The sequence below is a fragment of the Manacus candei genome, unplaced genomic scaffold, assembly GCF_025592945.1.
Source record: "Manacus candei isolate 608988 ecotype Guabito, Panama unplaced genomic scaffold, ASM2559294v1 h1tg000076l, whole genome shotgun sequence".
Lineage (NCBI taxonomy): Eukaryota > Metazoa > Chordata > Aves > Passeriformes > Pipridae > Manacus > Manacus candei.
In genome coordinates this window covers 10,719,189-10,736,998 of record NW_026138124.1, presented here as the reverse complement: position 1 = coordinate 10,736,998, position 17,810 = coordinate 10,719,189, and the positions used below count along the sequence as shown (strand labels likewise).

At 45.5% G+C, this 17,810-nt stretch overlaps 1 protein-coding gene across 1 annotated transcript; it reads right to left on the bottom strand.

Annotated features, from left to right (window-relative positions):
* Positions 1 to 3,000: 3,000 nt before the first annotated feature.
* On the bottom strand, positions 3,001 to 17,810 carry VEZF1 (vascular endothelial zinc finger 1). The gene is made up of 7 exons (XM_051809416.1): positions 17,548 to 17,810; positions 11,555 to 12,252; positions 10,779 to 10,842; positions 9,604 to 9,787; positions 7,970 to 8,188; positions 5,835 to 5,879; positions 3,001 to 5,478 (listed from the first exon to the last, which is right to left on the bottom strand). The coding sequence occupies exons 1-7, from the start codon at positions 17,578 to 17,580 to the stop codon at positions 5,051 to 5,053; spliced, it is 1,671 nt and encodes a 556-aa protein (XP_051665376.1). The 5' UTR covers positions 17,581 to 17,810; the 3' UTR covers positions 3,001 to 5,050.

Sequence of the window (17,810 nt, the reverse complement as noted above, 5' to 3'; positions counted from 1 at the left end):
TCTGTGCTCTGACACAAGCAGTGATTGCAGATGCCAATGGTGTGACTTTCAAAAGGCACTGGTGCTTCCTTAAAGGAAAACCCAGTACTTTTAAAAATCATAAAACCACTGAATGGTCTGGGTTGGATGGGACCTCAAAGCTCATCTCATTCCAACCCCCCACCAAGAGCAGGGACACCTTCCACTAGACCAGGTTCATTCAGAATAGCCCAGAAACCTGAAGAACAACAACAACAAAATGTAACATTTTTAAGAATCATAAGCCTGGCTTGCCCAGTGGTCCTGATCTGGGCTTCAGGGAGATGCAGTGTCTGACAGAATGATGTGATGCTGTGGTGGTTGCCAGCTGAGGAGGGAGCTGGCTGGACAGGCTGGCTCAGCTCCTCTCAGCACTGAAATACTCTTTCCAAACCAATACCAAAAAAGGGTTGTTTCTAGGTCAAGACCTCAGCACTCAATTTTAACCAGGGGCTGACAGTCCAATCTGAACACAGCTGTAAAACGGATTTGCAGGAGAAGCTCTGGCATTCTTTTTGTAATTAGCAAACAGCCAGTGAGCCATGTGCCTTTAAAGGTGAAAGCTATTTTTGACATAAAAATTAGCACGTAGTTCCTCTGTCACCCCTCGGCTGCTGCACGGGGAGCTGTGAACGAACAATCCAAAGATAAGAAGTATAAACATGCTGAATTAAACAAATGCGTAGAAGGGGATCAGGTTTAATTTGTTTTATTCTCTGACAATTAGAAGAGATTTATTTTTACACTTTTTCTCTAAAAAGCATGGGTTAAAAGGTCCACTTAAGCACTGAGACCTCAACGGCATTTAAAAACTTGAAGCGCTTTTAATAGCTGCCTTTTGAAAACACTGTTCAATCTATTTTTGAGATGGATAAACTCAGCCACCAATGAGCAGGGCAGGAGTTTTCCGAAGGGCCCGGCACTGACAAACTGTTGTTCACTTCTCAACAACTCAGCTCCCACACGGGGACTCTGAGATAAAAAACACCACAGTGCTGGATGCTTCAAAAACCTGAGCATTCCTCAAATCCCAGTTTTCCCTCCTTCTCTCTTTGGTGGGAATCTAACCCTCTCAGCCTTGAAAATGAACCCCAGGTGGTTTTCAGGATACAGCTCTGAGTGGTTGTTTCTAAAATAAAAGTGAGGGAAGAGCAAGCAGAACTTGGAGGCTTATCAGCACCCAGAATGCCCCAGCTAATCCTCAGCAGCCCCGGCCCCTTTATGTAACCTGGGATTGCTGCAGCTCAGCAGCTTACTGGGGTCTGGGTGGTTTTCTTTAAACCTCTCGTGGACAAATGCAAACACGTTAAATACTTCTTTCTTCCGCCTCTCTAAAGAAAAAGTTGTTTTAAGAGGGAGGAAAAAAATGTTTTATTGTGAACAAGGGCAAATAGAATTAAAGTCTTATGCTGAGAATAAAATGTGTTTCTCTCTGATCCATCTTGACTGAACAGAATCTTCCCAATTTACAACACTCAGGTGTAACTCTTCAATAAAAGGTGGAATCCCGGATTTCTCCTCACCCCAAACACCCTCTGGAAGTGGTGGGGTGTTCCAAATAAAGAGAAAAACTGCCCATTTATACCATTTACCCCACTCCTGGCAGTGTGGGTGGCTGGGCTGGAATACTTACGTCCCCGTGGCCGCTTCCAGAGCCGGCACCCGCGGCTCTCCTCGCGCGGAGGACGCCCCTCTGTGCCGTTCATCTGACTGCTCTGACTGTCCACGGCACAAATCCAAGGCAAAATTCAACTTTTAAAACTCTCAGTCGGTGCTAAGCCATTCACCTCACGCTGAATGCTTACGGAAACTTCAGAAGGAAAAAAATAAACCCCCTATTGAACTCCTTGCAATCGGAGACCTGAATGGGCTCGATATAAACCCCACTCGAACCAACGGCAGCAATAGGCTTCCCTGGATGTTGGACTCGATCCAGCTTAAAAGTTTCCATGAAATAAACTAGGCTAAGCACATCAGCTGCATAGAAACTAACTCAGTGTAACAGGAGCATCTGTTCTTCACAGCCACCATTTTCCTAGAGCCTTAGCGCGAGGTGCCGCACGGATCACCGGCCGTGACAGCTCCGGCCCCGCCGCACGGGGACGGACATGGATTAGCAGGGAGCATGCACGTCGGATAAACTGCTTGACCAGGTAGCTTTTGTTTGTCAGAAAAACAGCTTAATGTATTTGGTAGGACGGCATTACAGAGCGCAGTCAATGTCCGCACCGAGACAGCTGAGGACACCTCGGACCCATTAATACACGGCACAAAGCAAATGTTTACCCAAGTACAAATGAAACAGGTCGACAATTAGCTAATGCAGCTTTGTGGACATAAACCAGGTACAGTCGAGCAGAACCAACATAAAATAAAAAGGAAACAGCCCTTTTCCTATGCCACGCTAAGAGCACCATGGTTAGTGGTTTGGGAAGCCTCTGTCACAGTGAAAAATTTCCTTGCCGGTGTTTAATGTGTTTATTCTACTGCTACACTGCTGGGATAAAAATAACAGCAGCCAGGCTGTGCGAGGGACCCACTGTCAATACTGCAGTAATTGACAACATACAATTAAGTCTCACACCTGTTTATTGTAAGTAATTCATAGATAACCACTTCTAGTACACATTTTCATATTGGCTTTTAATGCTTTTGTTCTTTTTTTTTCCTTTTTTTTTTTTTAAGCTCAGGGACACCCAAACTTCACCTAAGGGTCACCTCTGTGGTTACCCAGACCCGGAAGGCTACACCTACTTTGGAAAACTGGTGCAAGGCGGTGTCGTGGCCACGGGTCCCAGAGATGGCTCACAATCTACAGGTCCCAACATGCAGGGGGGCTGTGGGGAGGGAGGTTGGGGTGCATGCGCCTGGGGCTGCGGGCCGGCCGTGCCGCTCCCCGCCTGCCGAGCTCCACACAGTGCAAAAACACAGACCTCTACACAGCTGGAGTAAGAACAGTGGTAACAAAGTCATAGCTACATATTCTTCTCTACATTTTTGTTTATTGAGACAAACTAATTAAAAGGCACAAACATAGGGCATATGTTTACATGGACATTATAACAAACATATACATTAAAAGTGTAGGAATGTGTTTCCTTTCTGCTAAACAGAAAGTTCCTAAGCTTTTATATATACAAAAGTTGTACAATTTGATGTCCTAAAGTACAAAAGATCATTTATAAAATTATTTTACACTAAGCTCTATTATTTTTTTTTGTCTGTTTTTGTTTTACTATGTAGTCCAAGCCCCTAGAACAGTTTCACATAAGGATACAGATACCTGTCACCTGAGCCAGCAGCCTGGCAATCACTGCTCGCACGGACACGGCCGGGGAGGAACGGAAGCAGTCCAGTGTGACTGGTCAGTCCTGCTATGACTCTGTGAAAATGCACACGCTAATCTCCAGAGCTCTCAAATTCATTAAGATAAAAACATCTCAACTGTAATTTCTTTTTTTTTTTTCCTCTTTTTTTTTTTTTTTTTTGTTTCATGTAGAGTCTTGGGTTTAGGGTGGTTTGTTTGTTTGTTTTTTTAAACAAAGTTTTAAAAATGTGAATATGTGACATGATAGTCTAAAAAGTATATCTGTTTCCCTAGATTTTTGCTTTCTACTTTATGTACAGATAAACAGGTTAAGAAATAAAAAGCACATGTAGCTTAAACATGTGTGACCATTTATGGAGCAGTTCTGGGCTGGACAGCTCAGCACCCCAGAACTCCCACAAATTTGTAGAAATGTGTTAACACAATAGAAGAATAACGTAAAAATGATGATGTTTGCAAATATTTACAAAGTTGAACAGATTTGCACAACACTTGATTAAGAAATAGGGGAGAAATTAAAAGACGCTCTCTGCTTGTCCTGGAGGGGCATCCTACCTAGTTAGTGGTTAGAATAAAAACTGTATACAATTTAATATAAGACAAAACTTCTAGTGAACAACTAACACGTCTGTCCCCTGCTGGAACACCAGCAGGCTCTGATTGGGAGGCAGAGGGCATAAAAATCACACCCAGGGCCTCCAGAATCTTCCAGCTTAAAGCAATATTTCTTAAGTTTCCAAGCACTCCTTTTGCTCCTAGATAAGAGTCCCATGGGGGTCTGACTGTTCAGAGACCATGTTTACATACATTTCGACTCCTCTTCTGTCAGCCATGGCTGTTTCTCACCAAACAATAACAGTTTTTTTAAAAAAAATGTTGACTACAATGCTCTATTCCCTTAGGGTAATATGTTGGGTAATATTTACATCTCCAAATATCAGGTCACAATCCCTATTATATGTTGAAGTTAGAATGATAAGTTATCATATGCTTTGCATATCAGAGCTGGTATCACCTTTCCCATAGGGAATGCTGCCTGAAATTATCATATTCCCAAAGGTAAAATGCATATTTTCTCCAAAAATGCATTTTTTTTTAAATGACAACATTGTAATGCATTTACTCATTAAAAAAAAAAAACATCAACACAGACAAAGGTTCTACACTAGCTCAGAAACAGTGGACTTGCCTGGCAGGTTAAAATGAGCCATCCACCCTGTCACAGATACAGAGGGGTCTTTGCTAGTGTTTAGATTAAAATAATTTTCTAAGTTATAATTTGAGGGGATAAAACATAAAACTGTTTTTTTGATTACCTTTTTTTTTTGTTGGTTTTTTTTTTTTTTTTTTTACTTTAAAAACTCTGGCAAATAAGTATCTGCTCTAATTCAGCATCAGTCAGCTACAAGGTAAAACTTACTTTAAATGAAGTGCTCCAGTGAAACTCAAGCCTGAACCATGTGAGCCAAATCAAGGGGAAGATGCTACTGTGGTCTCTGATGGTGTTGCCCCAGTGTCTTAGCCTGAATTTATTATGAACTAAAACAAAACAAAACAAAAAACCCAACAGAACAAAACAAAACAAAAACCAAAATAAAAGAAAAAAAAGAAAAAAGAAAAAAAAAACCCAACCAAACAAAACCCAAAAAAGAACTGCTGGTAAGGATTCCATTTTAATCCTTTTTAATACTGTTTAGAACTTGTTTACCAGGGAGGAGAGGTGGGCAAGGCCTGGGGCAGGAAAGGCATGCTCTCCACTGGTCTCATGGCTATGTTGAGGGGGCCAGCCAGCGTCATGGGCGTGGGCAGGTTCATGGGGGACGTGATGGTGACGGGGTGCGCTATGTTCACTGGAGCCGTGACCGGGGTGGGCAGGTTCACCGGGGTGGTGAGCGTGAGGGGCGAGGTCATGGACAGAGGACTGGTTATAGTTACAGGATGCCCTAAGTTCATCGGACTGGATATATTAACTGCACTTGATACATTTACTGGACTTCTCATGCTCATTGCAGCTGCCACTGTGACTGGGTTTGTGATAGTCCCAGAAGCCACAGAGGACGTTATATTGAATGGAGTAGTAAGAGTCACAGGCGTAGTAGCAGCAGTGGAGGTTTGGCACAAGTTAGCAGCTTCTAAAAATGAGACATAAAAAAGACAAAAAGTTTTTAACACATAAAAAAAACCCATGGACAAGATTTAAACAAAACAAAACAAAACAAAAAAACCCAAAAACCAAACAAGAACAGGTACAAATTCCGGAATAATTTTCTTTAGGAATTATTAGTAAGTTAAAACTGTTAACATTCTATAGCCTACAGGAAATACAAACTCTCATGCAGGTCATTTCAATTCAATTTTTTTTTTTTCCCTGAGAATTCAAGTGAGGTTGTCTTAGCAAGAGGGTTTCCATGTTCATAAAAACAGTATCGTACAATCAAAAAAATCCTCCCAAGAGGAACATTAGAAATAGAGGAGAGAGTGTACATACCGAATGGTACGTACTCTATAGCCTTCTCAAAGGTGAACTGACATTCTGTGAAGGTTTTAAAAAGTCATTATTAGGGACTGATAAGCAAAGCTCGTTTCAATATTTACCTGCTTATTTCAGTCTTAATTACTGCTACTTAATTGCTCCGCTGCTCACAGTACCTCTACTCCAAGCCTACCTCAGCAGTACATCCTTCAACCCCCTTCAGCTCCTCAGCTTCCACATTCGTTTGGGGTTTTTTGGGGTGGTTTAGCAGCAAGCAGGAATGAAGTGCTGAGCAAGGGAGACCCAGAAGGGCAGCGGGCAGGGGCTGGGGAGCAGGGCCGGGCACTGGGGAGCAGGGCTGGCGAGGGGGGAAGGAGGGCTCTCTACACATCCATCAGCACCACCTGCCGGCTACCCACACCAGGAGGCTCCAAAAACAGGAGGAGGGGAAAGGGGAGGGCTGACTACTAAAGAAACCAGGGAAAATCGTGTTCTACATCAGCGTTACAGCATGGCTAAGTCGTGTCTTATTCCACATTTGTAGGGCAGGACCCCAAGCTCAGTTACACCCACGTGTCAGAGGTAAAACAGGAGCAAAGAGTCCGCTTTGCCACTCGGGCAATACAAATGTAACTTTGAAAGCAACATTAGCCCCATTCAAGGGTTACTGTTGGTTCTTCAAAGTCCATAGCTAGGAGGGGTGGAAAGGAAGGGAAAGAGTAAAAAAAAAAATAAAATAAAAATTGTGAAAATAAATTGTATTAGATTAAAAAAATCCCATCTAGTGTTGCAAAGCGACCACAAGTGGCACCAGCACAGGAGAACCAGCAAGGAAAGAGCAGCTCAGGCATGGCACTGACTGGTCTAACTTCACCTTCAAGCACAGTCACACCCAAAGACACATCCCACCCATGCCCCTTCCCCAGTTAAACAAAGCTAACAGCATCAGTCTGACACCACTCCTACCCACCCACCTCCCTCACCCCCCATCCTGCCCCAAACCACTTCTGTGAAAGCACATTCAATAATCTCAATAAGCAACGAAGGGAAAAAGGAACAAGACATAGGAAGAAACAAGCAGGAAAATAATTCTCAAGAGATTTTCTAAATCCAACACCCATTTGCTTTATCTGCTTAGTGGCCTGATGATATTTATGTTTCTGTTATCAGTACATCTTAACATGAATAAGCTGTTTCTATACTGTCTAGAATTCAATTATTGGCATAACAAGGCGAAAGGAGCAAGCAGCCTAAAACACAAACAAGACCTAGAAAAGAAAAACAGATTGAAGAAACTGAAAGGAAGGTTAGGAGAAAAGAAAAAAATAAGGTGAGTCAAAAACATTCCTAAAAACAGCCAGTGAAAAACAGTAAACGGTCACTAAGAGCTTCTAAAACATGTAATCCACAAGAGTCACATGACAGGCATTAGAAATCAAACTGTTGTGAAACAAATAAGCAGCAGTAATGGGAGAGTTTAAACTACTATATCGGAAAAACGCTACACTGAAGCAATTTGTTCTTTACAAACTGACACAGTGGCCAACAACAGGAAGCAATTTCTCTTTGATTATGGCAGCACAGGTAAGGTGTGATCCAGCACAGGATCACTGATTAGTTCATTTTGTAATGAAAAAAAAAGCAACAGAGGGAGAAGAGTAAGTTCTCTGAGGTCTAGAAAAAGTCCAGGAGAGTTAATGATGATAAAGTAGATGGAATAAATTGGGAGAGAGAAGATGAACAGGAACAGAAAGTACACACATGCAAACTGGTGACGCAAAGACAGAGGGAGGTGTGTATATATACATATATATATATATACACAAGTGAACAAGGGTAAATATGCACAAACACAGCTCAAAGCCACATGCAAGTCAAAGCCCACACTCCTGCCCTGGAGCAGACACAAGCCTCCCTTTGTAACTGATGGCTGCTATAGACACAGAGACCAAAGAGAGCAAGCAAAGAGGAGTTCATGTAACACAGCCTAATCCTGGGCCTGCTTCCTCCTGCTAGTCCTGAGCTGTGACTTCTAACACCGGGAATGCAACTGTCCTGTAAAACATCCTTCCTGACACCTTGACCTCCCTACAGAACTGCAAACTGCACTGCCTCACAGACCTAAACCCATCAATATTGGTTTGGTTTACCTTTCTTCCTCGCTTTGACGGCCTCTTCCCACAATCTCAGGGTCTCTACCTGCTTTCCAGGCCAACTTGTTACGTGTTGCTGCTGTTGCTGCTGTTGCTGCTGCTGCTGCTGTTGTTGCTGTTGTTGTTGCTGCTGCTGCTGCTGCTGCTGCTGTTGTTGTTGCTGTTGCTGCTGCTGCTGTTGCTGTTTCTGGTTGCTGGTCTCTTCACTCATGCATGCTATGCCAATTAAGTAAGAACACAAATTCACCTTGAAAAGTTACTCTGTTTTCTGCTGAGATCACAAAGGCAACTTCCATAAAGAGCATGTGGAATCTCACAGGATTCCAAGAGCAAAAAATCACAGAGATATTTAAAACCATATAATTAATTCTGTGCTTTATAAAACTACTTTTCCAAGACCTAAAAACCAGAATATAAGTCAAGAACATCTGCTTTAACTGCCAAAAATTGACTTCCTTTCTGATGATTTAGTTTGTATTTAGGAAGAATGAAATCAAAGACTCCAGTGAGCCTCTAGAACTCAAGCTGATTCCATTTTTTCTAAACCTCAGCTCCAGCTCAAAAAAAAAATTAAAAACCTTTTTACTTTTTATTGCAAGTGTGACTTAAAACTTTCAGTTTACCTTTACATCACAGAACAGCCTGTCACTACTCCCTGGCCACAGTACAGCTCATCATTCCCACCTCTAACAACTGCTCTAAATGCCTCATGTGAACTGGCTTAGCACCACCATACTGGCTTGGGAAGCCAGAGCTGTAACCCTATACCTTAAAAAATACTTCCCATCCAAATTTCCTACCAAGCTCAACAATCAGGCATTTCAGACATTCCCAGTACCTTCAAATTATCCAGGAGTAACAGGAACAGCAAAGATGCTGTAAATTAATACAGTTTAAAAGGCTTTAGGACGAAGTCAAAGACATGTTTTACTTCTTCCTCTTGTTCCTCTGAAAACCCATTTTATATCACTAACCCTGTGGGTTAACTTAAGTTACAGGTATTTGAAAGTCAAGTCTTCATTTGTTTGCTAGGCACTCCCAGGTCCAGGCTGCAGCATCTCCACAGAGGTTAAGACCAGAAAGAACTACTACAAACATCTCATCTGACCTCCTGCACAACACCAGTCAGATGCCATTAATGCCCAAAACACATCAGGGCTGGATTTAAATCCTCTTCTTGTCAGCTACTGCCAGAGGGAGGAAACATTAAGCCTTGGGGTCAAAGCTCAGGGAAAGCACAGAAATCTTTCTCCTAATTTTGATGAGCTTTAGGTGATGCTTTAAACCTGAAACCTGGCAGATTTTAGCAGTTCTTAAATAGCCTAAAATCTCCAAATTATCTGTTGGACTTCTAGGCCTGCATAGTTGAGGAAGCACTGTAATTAGAAGGTGAGAAAACCTGGGCACTCTCACAAACTGCAGGGCATTCCTAAGGGACAAGAGCACAGTCTAGCAGCCAACCAGTTCCCCACATGCCAATTCTTGAGCTGAAGCAGATTCTGTTACTAAATATCTACTTTTGAGAGGTGTGACCACCCAGACTGATGGGTTCCTTGCATTTTAACGTCATCAAAGGCAATTCCCTTCGCACGCACACTGTTATTAGAAATGTTTGTAAAACGTTCACCTACTTTTATTGATGCCTTGTTTACAGGTATTACAGTTGATACTTTGGCTCTGCCCGTGTGTCTTTAAGTGGCTGGTGATATATGCTGCACTCAGAAGTTTACCACAGATATTACACGATACCTTTCCTTCATGGCGCACCATGTGTGTCCGCAGTCTGTCTTTGGTGGCAAAGGCAGCAGTGCACGTCTAGATGGAGGACAACAGGTACACTTGAGGAGCAGACAGCAGCATTACAGCAGCAGTTAAGGCCCACTGAGAGCCCTTTTTACCTTGCAGGTCCTAACAGTATCCTAAATGTACTGACAACATTAAGTTTTAGCTGTATTTATAGAGAAACCAAAATCAAGCTACTAAACAGAGACGGAGAGTGGTATTCGTTTCTGAGACAATCAGGACAAAAATCATACTCAATACTACTTGAAATTTCTTAAAATAGCAGGTTGCCTTACCCTCCAAAGCAAGAGGGAGCTTATAAAAAAGCCTGGAGCAGGCAAAGTTGTTTTTTGATATAATTTTACTGTACAAATATGAACTTGATCTCTTGAATTGCTCAATTACGTCTGTTCCCATCCAGAACAAGGAAATAAAACCTCTTCCTAATGCTATTCTTTTTACCCAAGCCTTTTATTTAATAAGATGAGTCAGTAAAACAGAGGTTGGAATAAGCATGGATATTCCAAGCAAAACAGTTAATTGTTCAAGGGCAATTTAATTATTTCTCTTAGACTCAGTCATCAACTTACGACAACTTGCCTTCCCCTTCCAGCAAAATAACGGATCCAGAATCAAGCATTCCCATCCATTTTAAATAGATGTACTGAGAGACATTTGATTTTAACATGCTGAGAAACACACTGCACACATTACTCCACAAATCAGCACCGAGCTGAGGATGCTGTTACAACCCTACTACTAAGTTAAGCATATGGTAAAATAGAGCAACTATGCTGTTCTCCAAGACAGCAAAAAGCCTCTAATCTTCCTAAAAAAGCAGCCACAGCATCTTTTTAAACTTCCACCAGAACTCCAGCACTGTGTTATGCGGGTGGATGTGGCTTTACTCCTAAACTTGCTTATCAAAGGAAAGTCTGGGAGCAAATACAGCTCTGCAAAGATTCACCTGAGATTGTACTGATACAATAAGGTATTGTTCTTAATAAATCATTTTAGCCCTTACTTGGCATTTGAAGGGTCTCTCTGTTGAGTGAACGTGTTTAACGTGACAGCTTAAATGATCAGGCCTGCAAAAAAGAGAGCAACAGGAGAGAAAATGCACTGTTACAAACACACAGTAAGGACACCTTGGCAAGTGGGCTGACACTGCTGGAGACCCCCTGCAGCCCCCAGAATAAATACCTTCCCCTCACCTACCAGTGGCTGTCACCCAGAGCTCCTCACAGTTACTCTGGGACCCAGTTTGCAGCTTAATCCTTGACCCTGTTCTCCTTACACACCCCAAAATGGTACATTTGGTCACACCTTGTGTAAAGGTGAGAGCGCAGCAGCTGTAAAGGTTGATGTTTTCTCTGCTGCAAGCACAGGTACAGACACAGCCAGCAGCAATGCAAGCTCCCCCCAGAGCTCTGTCAGTGCCCTCAGCCCTGCTACAAGACCAGGTGACAGTTTACCTGCCCTGCCCCATTCGGTCACAGACTGTGGCAAAGGCTGGTAAAGGGGCTCTGTGCCCACCCCCGTGACACAGACATGTGTCCTACAGGACCTGGATGACGTCGTGAGGCCATTTCCAACCACTCTCCTACAAAAGTGACTGCTTTTGGCCACTGCTAACCTCGCTCAGATGGAGACCCCCACCCTGGAGGCAGACAAGGCCCCTTATCCCCTCACCAATCTCCTCAAAGGCCTGGTTCTCCCAGCCCCTCGCTCTGCCAGCTTAACCCTTCCTGCATATGAAGAGCCAACAGCGGAGCGCGCCTGGGATTTGCTACACGGTACCTCGAGAAGCCTTTTCCACAAACACCACAGGTGTAGGGTTTCGTGATGCCCCCCTCGTGAGACCTCACGTGGTAGGTCATGCGATCCTTTCTCTTGAAGCGCTGATTGCAAATGGGACATTCGAAGGGTTTTTCGTCGGAGTGGGACAGCTTGTGCCGGTTGAGGTGGTAGACGTCCCTGAAGGCCTTTCCGCACATCTCGCAGGCGTGGTTCTTCTTCACGGGCTTGCTGGGCTTCTTCACCGTCTGCGTCACTGCCATGGCCGTGGCGCCGGCGCTGCTGCTGGGGTTGGTGGCAGAGGAAGACGTAGTGACAGTGGACAGGATGCCTGCGATAGTCGAAACCAGTGAACTCCGGCTGTTGTCACCAGCGATGGTCGAGATAAGGGGCACCATTGTGGTGGGAGTTTTCTTTGGCCGTGACACTAACTTTATCCCTGTGTGGCAGGACTCGTGACGCCTCAAATGGTAGCTGTCCCTGAAAGCTTTGCTGCAGTAAGTGCACACAAAGGAGGTTTTAGGTTTTTCCTTTTTAATCCCAACAATAGCATCCTTTAATGTTTCTGGTGCAGGCTGAGGTTTCTGCGTTATTGGTAAGGGCAGAATCGGCTTCTGATCGGGCGGCTCAACAGCAGAGCTCAGGAGAGGCAACAAACTGTTCTGTGCTGCCTGCTGTTGGTGATGGGAGGCTTCGTGTGCCTAAAACCAAACATTCACACTTAAATTCTCTGGATGGGTGCTCCCTTTAACACGGTGAGCACATTTACAGAACAACAGGAAAGCATATTCTAGACCAAAAGCCGTGGAAGGAACAACAGGGGAAGGTTACATAATTCTGGTTTTGGACAAGATAAACCGCTCGCACTGTAAATGCACTCGCTGCGCAGATCCTGTGGTAAGTGTAGGACACAGCACAACAACCAAAGAATTATTAAGTTTCCGGAGGGCAACTTTTTATGGAAGACAACGAGATGCTTGTCAGATCTTTTACTAACACAGCGTTTGATCTTTACATAACAGATAACTCATTTTGCTAATGATTGTATCAGATGCCACCTTGGGACTGTCTCTGGAGCTGACGAAGGTACTGACAGGAGTTGCAAAATAACGCCCCACCTTTAAGTCAAGCTTAGTGCACACTGAAAATTGAACTGTAGCCACAGAGAGCCAGGATGTGATAAGGCGTCTTATTTAAACAGCGTGTTCATACCAGTGTGCCAGCACTGAAACCAAAGCAACTGGAATCGGGAGCTGTCTAAAGCCACATCTCTATATTTAGCAGGTTCCCGATGCATTTATCCACTGACCACTGTGCTCTCTGTGTCTGGAACTAACAAGAATAGCGACACGGCCTTTTTCTCTTCGTCAGCAGCTACTTTGTGCTAGGAAGAGAAGCGAATCGATACGCGCTGGGAGACATCTAGAGATGCTGGAGAGCACACATGGGGGGGTGTTGGGAAAAAAACTCTGAAAGCTGTTTGAAAACAGCCAATACCAACTGACTTTGGACTACAGAATCAGTGGGAGAAGCTACAAGGAAGGGGCAGAGAGGGGACCGTGGCCAGCACCGCTCAGCTGAGCTGCAGCCTGCGCCGCCACGGGCTGTGCTGCACCATGCTTGGTTATTCTAAGGCAGAAAACCAGTGGATACTGTTATTAAAACTCATCCAGTGAGACTGGGACAAAACCCTGGCAGATACAATTTTAAAGTGGTTTAGAAACCACACAGACCAATTCAGCCTAATGGAGCATTAAAATAAATCACTCCAGCACCTTAAGCCAGTTTAAGCGCATCTGTATTCAAGATGTGCCTCGGTCTCATCAGACCAGTTTTAAATCAGGCTCGTTATTAGCGCAGCGTGCCAGGCCTGAAGCTGTGTTTGGGGAAACTTGCATTCCCATTAGATCAGTACTGCAGCCTTCCAGGACTCCTTTCCTACAGCTTCCCTTACAAAATAGCACGACTCGAGGCTGCGAAAGCTGAACCAAACACTGTGCTGGCGTGTGACCCCAACCTGCCTACTTTTAGATCAGCTGAGGATGGACAGTGCTAGGGAGTGCACTCAGGCTAATGCTCTCCCCACAGGAATCCATTTCAACACGTCCTTTGGAGAAGCCAGTATTTCTAGCAGCTCACTTTGGGACCTTTTCCTAGTTGGATCTGGAGGCTTTGCCTCTCTGGATCGCAGTAGGTCACCCCAGAGCACCTCTCCCTGGCTGCAGGGTGGCTCCTGCCCCTCACAAACCCTTCACCACTCCAATCTCACTTTTCAGGAGAGTGATGCTGGTGATCTTCGGATAAAAAGCACCAGGGGATACCAACACTAACCTATGTGGGGAGGAATAGGAGCTCCCTAACACTCCAAGCCTATCTGACAGGAAAACAGTTCACGGGATGAAGCCTGGATTTGGGATGGTAACAGGAGACAAAACTTGTGGGAATCATTAGGAGCCAGGCCAGCCTGTCCATCTGTATCTGCATTTTCCATCCTGCCTGTGCCCAAGGTCAGGATGCAACAGGTAGGCTGGATATTACCACACCTGCCTGGCCACAGCAGCCACCTCAAACAACAGCCCCAGGGGCTGCTTTGCAGAACGATTGCTGAAGAGCAGGATCCAGAACTCTCCTGGAGGCGACGCTGCTAAATCAGGGCACGGCACAAGCTCCAGCAGCTCCATTAAACTTTTCCCTGACTTCAGTGTCAATTGTGGATTTTCAACCATTTATCTTCCGTGTTTTTAAGAGGGCACTGAGACATCCACATTGCATGAAAATAGAGTCTGCACGATACACACCAACAGCACAGTACTGAGCAAGTTAAGCACTTGGATACAATTTTAATTTCAAAAAAATTTGAAATGTTTTACAACTTTAAATGAGCATTAAACAGTGTTGTTAAACTGCACCAGAAGACACTGCAGAGTACCTAATGATAGCTCCAGAGATACAGTTTCAAAGGCAGAGCTAACAGATCGGATAATGGAGAGCCCAAATCCTTTGGACAAGGTTCAAACTTAGGCAGTTTATGGATATTTTTAAGCCTCAAAGAATCGTCAGCACTTCAAGGTAAAGATGCACTTATTCCTACGGATCTGATGGAGATAGTGGACATAAAACAATGTATATTCATAAGGCTACAGGCTATGGAGCTGCTGCTTACATAAGTCTGCTTATCTTGGTTCCCAGAGAGCCAGCGTTATTAGCACCGTCCTGCCCGCAGCCCCCGTGGCACGAGCCCTGTTCCTCAGTTTCCAAGGGCTGCCTGCCTTAAAGCCTTTTAAAAAAGGATCAGGCAGCATTTTTTTTTAACTCCCTGTTGGAGAAGGGAAGCAGCACCTGCTGCACGCCTCTCGCGGGCGCTGCTATTCAGGCTCCGACCACAGTTTTACTTGACCCAGAATTAACGTCAAGTCAACATTTTGGGGATATTTTGACAGCCTGGGACAGGCTCTCGTGCAAAACCCCCTCGTTCTGTCACTAGTTTCTTCCCTCACGGGGAGAGGGGGCAGCAAACAAAAAAACCTGCAATTCGTGACCCGGAGTGTAGGATGTGGCATTGTGAACTTCCAATGCCAGAGGCTAAAATATTTTTGTGCTCCAGCCTTAATGTGAGAGCAACAAATTAGGATGAGTCATATCTTGAACGCTCCATCTGATGGATGAGTCCTCCTCACATTAACAGATACAACTTTCGCTTCCCGACCAGATACTAAAAGTAGGTTTCCAAATAAGCATTTCGGGGACTAAGGAGATCCAAACAAGAACTGCTTATTCAGTAGCACGATTGTTCCTTTAGAAAGGGATACAATTCATCAAAATGCCACCTAAAAACAATCAAACAACTTTATTTGGAAGGAGCGATTTACAGTCGCACAGCCCATTGCTACAGGACTAAAATTACGACGTCGAAACCTCCTCTGAAAACATTTGGCTAAAAATTACAACTTTATATCCCGGGTATCTAACTGTCCCTTAGGAATCCTGTCCTAGCTGGAACACACACTCGGCTTAAAACTCCCCCCAGGAAGAATGAACATGAATATTCAGTCACTTGCATTTGTTACTTAACCGACACAGGGGAGAGGCTTTTAAATCCACGTTTTTTAACTAATTTTAACTAATCAGCTGGGTCTTGGCTGCTGTGTGCTGTGAGAATGGGAAGAAGAAAGTCACATCAGGAGTACCTTAATGCTGCTTTCAGCTGGGTGCCTTGGGATGCTCGCAACCCAAATCGCTGATTTTTAACAAAATCACTCCAGAAACGATATTCAGCATTTATTATGAGGTCTGAAAGCTTTATTATTTGGGGCAAAAAATAAGAAAAAAAATCAGAGGAAAATTTCCACATCACAGTTTTATGAAGATGCTTCCGAGTCGCACGCTGGGAAAGTGAACTGCTGACTCCTTAATTAAAAGCAGCAAAGGCGACTCCTAAATCAGCCTGTGACATCACTATTTCAAAACTCAGCACCTTCAAAAAACACGGACGAGCAGCGAGAAGCTGGACACGTACTTGAAAGCATTACTTGGCATTTCTCAGAGCCTGCTGCAATACCGTCCTGCCAGCCTAGGAAAAATTTCCCCTGGAAAGCGCTCAGCCGGGAGGCAGCAAGGCACTACACCAGCCCCGGCTTGGAGGGAGATGGCCCTAAACTAAGGAGATTAACTTCCTAGCGTGAAGTTTCCTACGTGCGAATCACAACTGCCCACTAGAGTGAGAAATAATTCACCAGACCTCAGCCAAACTCGATGGCATCACCCGCATCCATCACGAAAAGGCGGAAAACCCAGCGCCCAGCTCCCGGTACCGGCTCCCCGGAACATTCCCGGCGTGTTTTCGGAGGCAGAGAACCCGAGCGAGTGACTCATCCCTTGGTACTTGCAAGGGACGAATTTTTCCTCTCTAAAGGAACGGTGCTCGCTCTTGGCGGATTTATTCATTCAACTCAGGTTTTCAAACTCGTGTCACGGGTTGGGTTTGGGTTTAATTCCGAGGAGGACAGTGAGGAAGCGAGCGGCCGCCACCGGGAACGTGCAAAGAGGATTATTTTACCTTGAGAAAGGTGATGTGCTGGGCTTTTTTTTTTTTTTTTTTTTTCCCCCGCTGCTGCTGCTGCAATCACACATTTTATGTTTTCCAGCTCAAAAAGAGCAGGAGAAAACAATCCAGCGTGAAAGGGCTCGCGAGGCTCACAAAAGCCAGGCGAGGATTTTTTTTTTCGGATTTTTTTTTTTTTCTGGTACACTGGATTTTCTTCGGAATTACATAAACAGCGGCGTTTTTAAGTCAGTCTTTCGCCGACAGAAAGGGGGAAAATTGTGACTCAGTTGGCAAAGGGAGGGGTTGCACGCTCCACCGTCCCTATTCCTCCCCATTCCCGTTAGGATTTCGCCAGTTTTTACAGAAATCCGGCCCGCTCGCGTCCTATTTTAAAAGAAAACAAGCTCCCTCGTCAGCCGGCCCTGAGTCAGGCTGTTTAAAGAGGGATTAATTTATTCTCCCAGACACGGCGTTTGTTCCATCGGGGTTTTGTTAGAGCCCGGTGGAAGCTTGGGGTTGTTTTTTTTGTTGTTGTTGTTGTTGTTTTTCTTTTGGGGCGGGGGGGTTGAGGGTGGAAGAGAAAAACAAACACCAAAAAAAATAATAAAATTTTAAAAAAAAAAAAAAAAAGCGCGATTTCACGTTTTGGAGGGAGGGGAAAAAAAATAAAACACGACTACGAATAGACGGTTTGCGAGGGAAGCGGGAAGGGAGTGCGCTGCGGGGCGGCGGCGGAGGGAGAAAGTGCAGGAGGGAAGGAGCGAGAAGCGGAGCCGCGGGGCCCGCGAGGCGCTGCCCGACGGGCCGGGCCGGGCCGGGCCGGGCCGGGGGCGGGCGGGGGCCGGGCGGCCGCGCTGAGTGACAGCCCGGCCCGGCGGGGACCGGCGGGGCCGCGGCCGTGAGGGAGGGAGGGGGGGGCGCGGGCAGCGCCGCCGCCGCCGCGGGGCCTCACCTGAAAGAGGAACGCGGTCCAGTTGGCCTCCATGGCGGGGGCGGCGCGGCCCCGGGCGGCGGCGGCGGCGGCTGCGGCGGGCGGTCCCCCCGTCGCTCCCTCCCCCGGGCCGCAGCTACATGGAGCCGACAACAAAGCGGCGGCGGCGGCGGCGGCTCAACATGGCAGCGCCGAGCGGCCGCTTCCGCTAACCTCGGGCTGCACCACTGCGGCCCAGAGGGGGGAGGCGGCGGCGCGGCGCCCCGGCGGGGCGGCGATGGCCC

Bases quoted from the DNA above. Each gene is read 5' to 3' on its own strand.
- VEZF1 (XM_051809416.1), bottom strand. From the start codon at position 17,580: ATGGAGGCCAACTGGACCGCGTTCCTCTTTCAG. The intron at 9,788-10,778 runs GTAAGGGCTAAA...TCCTCCATCTAG, and splicing joins AGAGACCCTTCAAATGCCAA to ACGTGCACTGCTGCCTTTGC. The intron at 5,479-5,834 runs GTATGTACACTC...TCTCATTTTTAG, and splicing joins TATAGAGTACGTACCATTCG to AAGCTGCTAACTTGTGCCAA.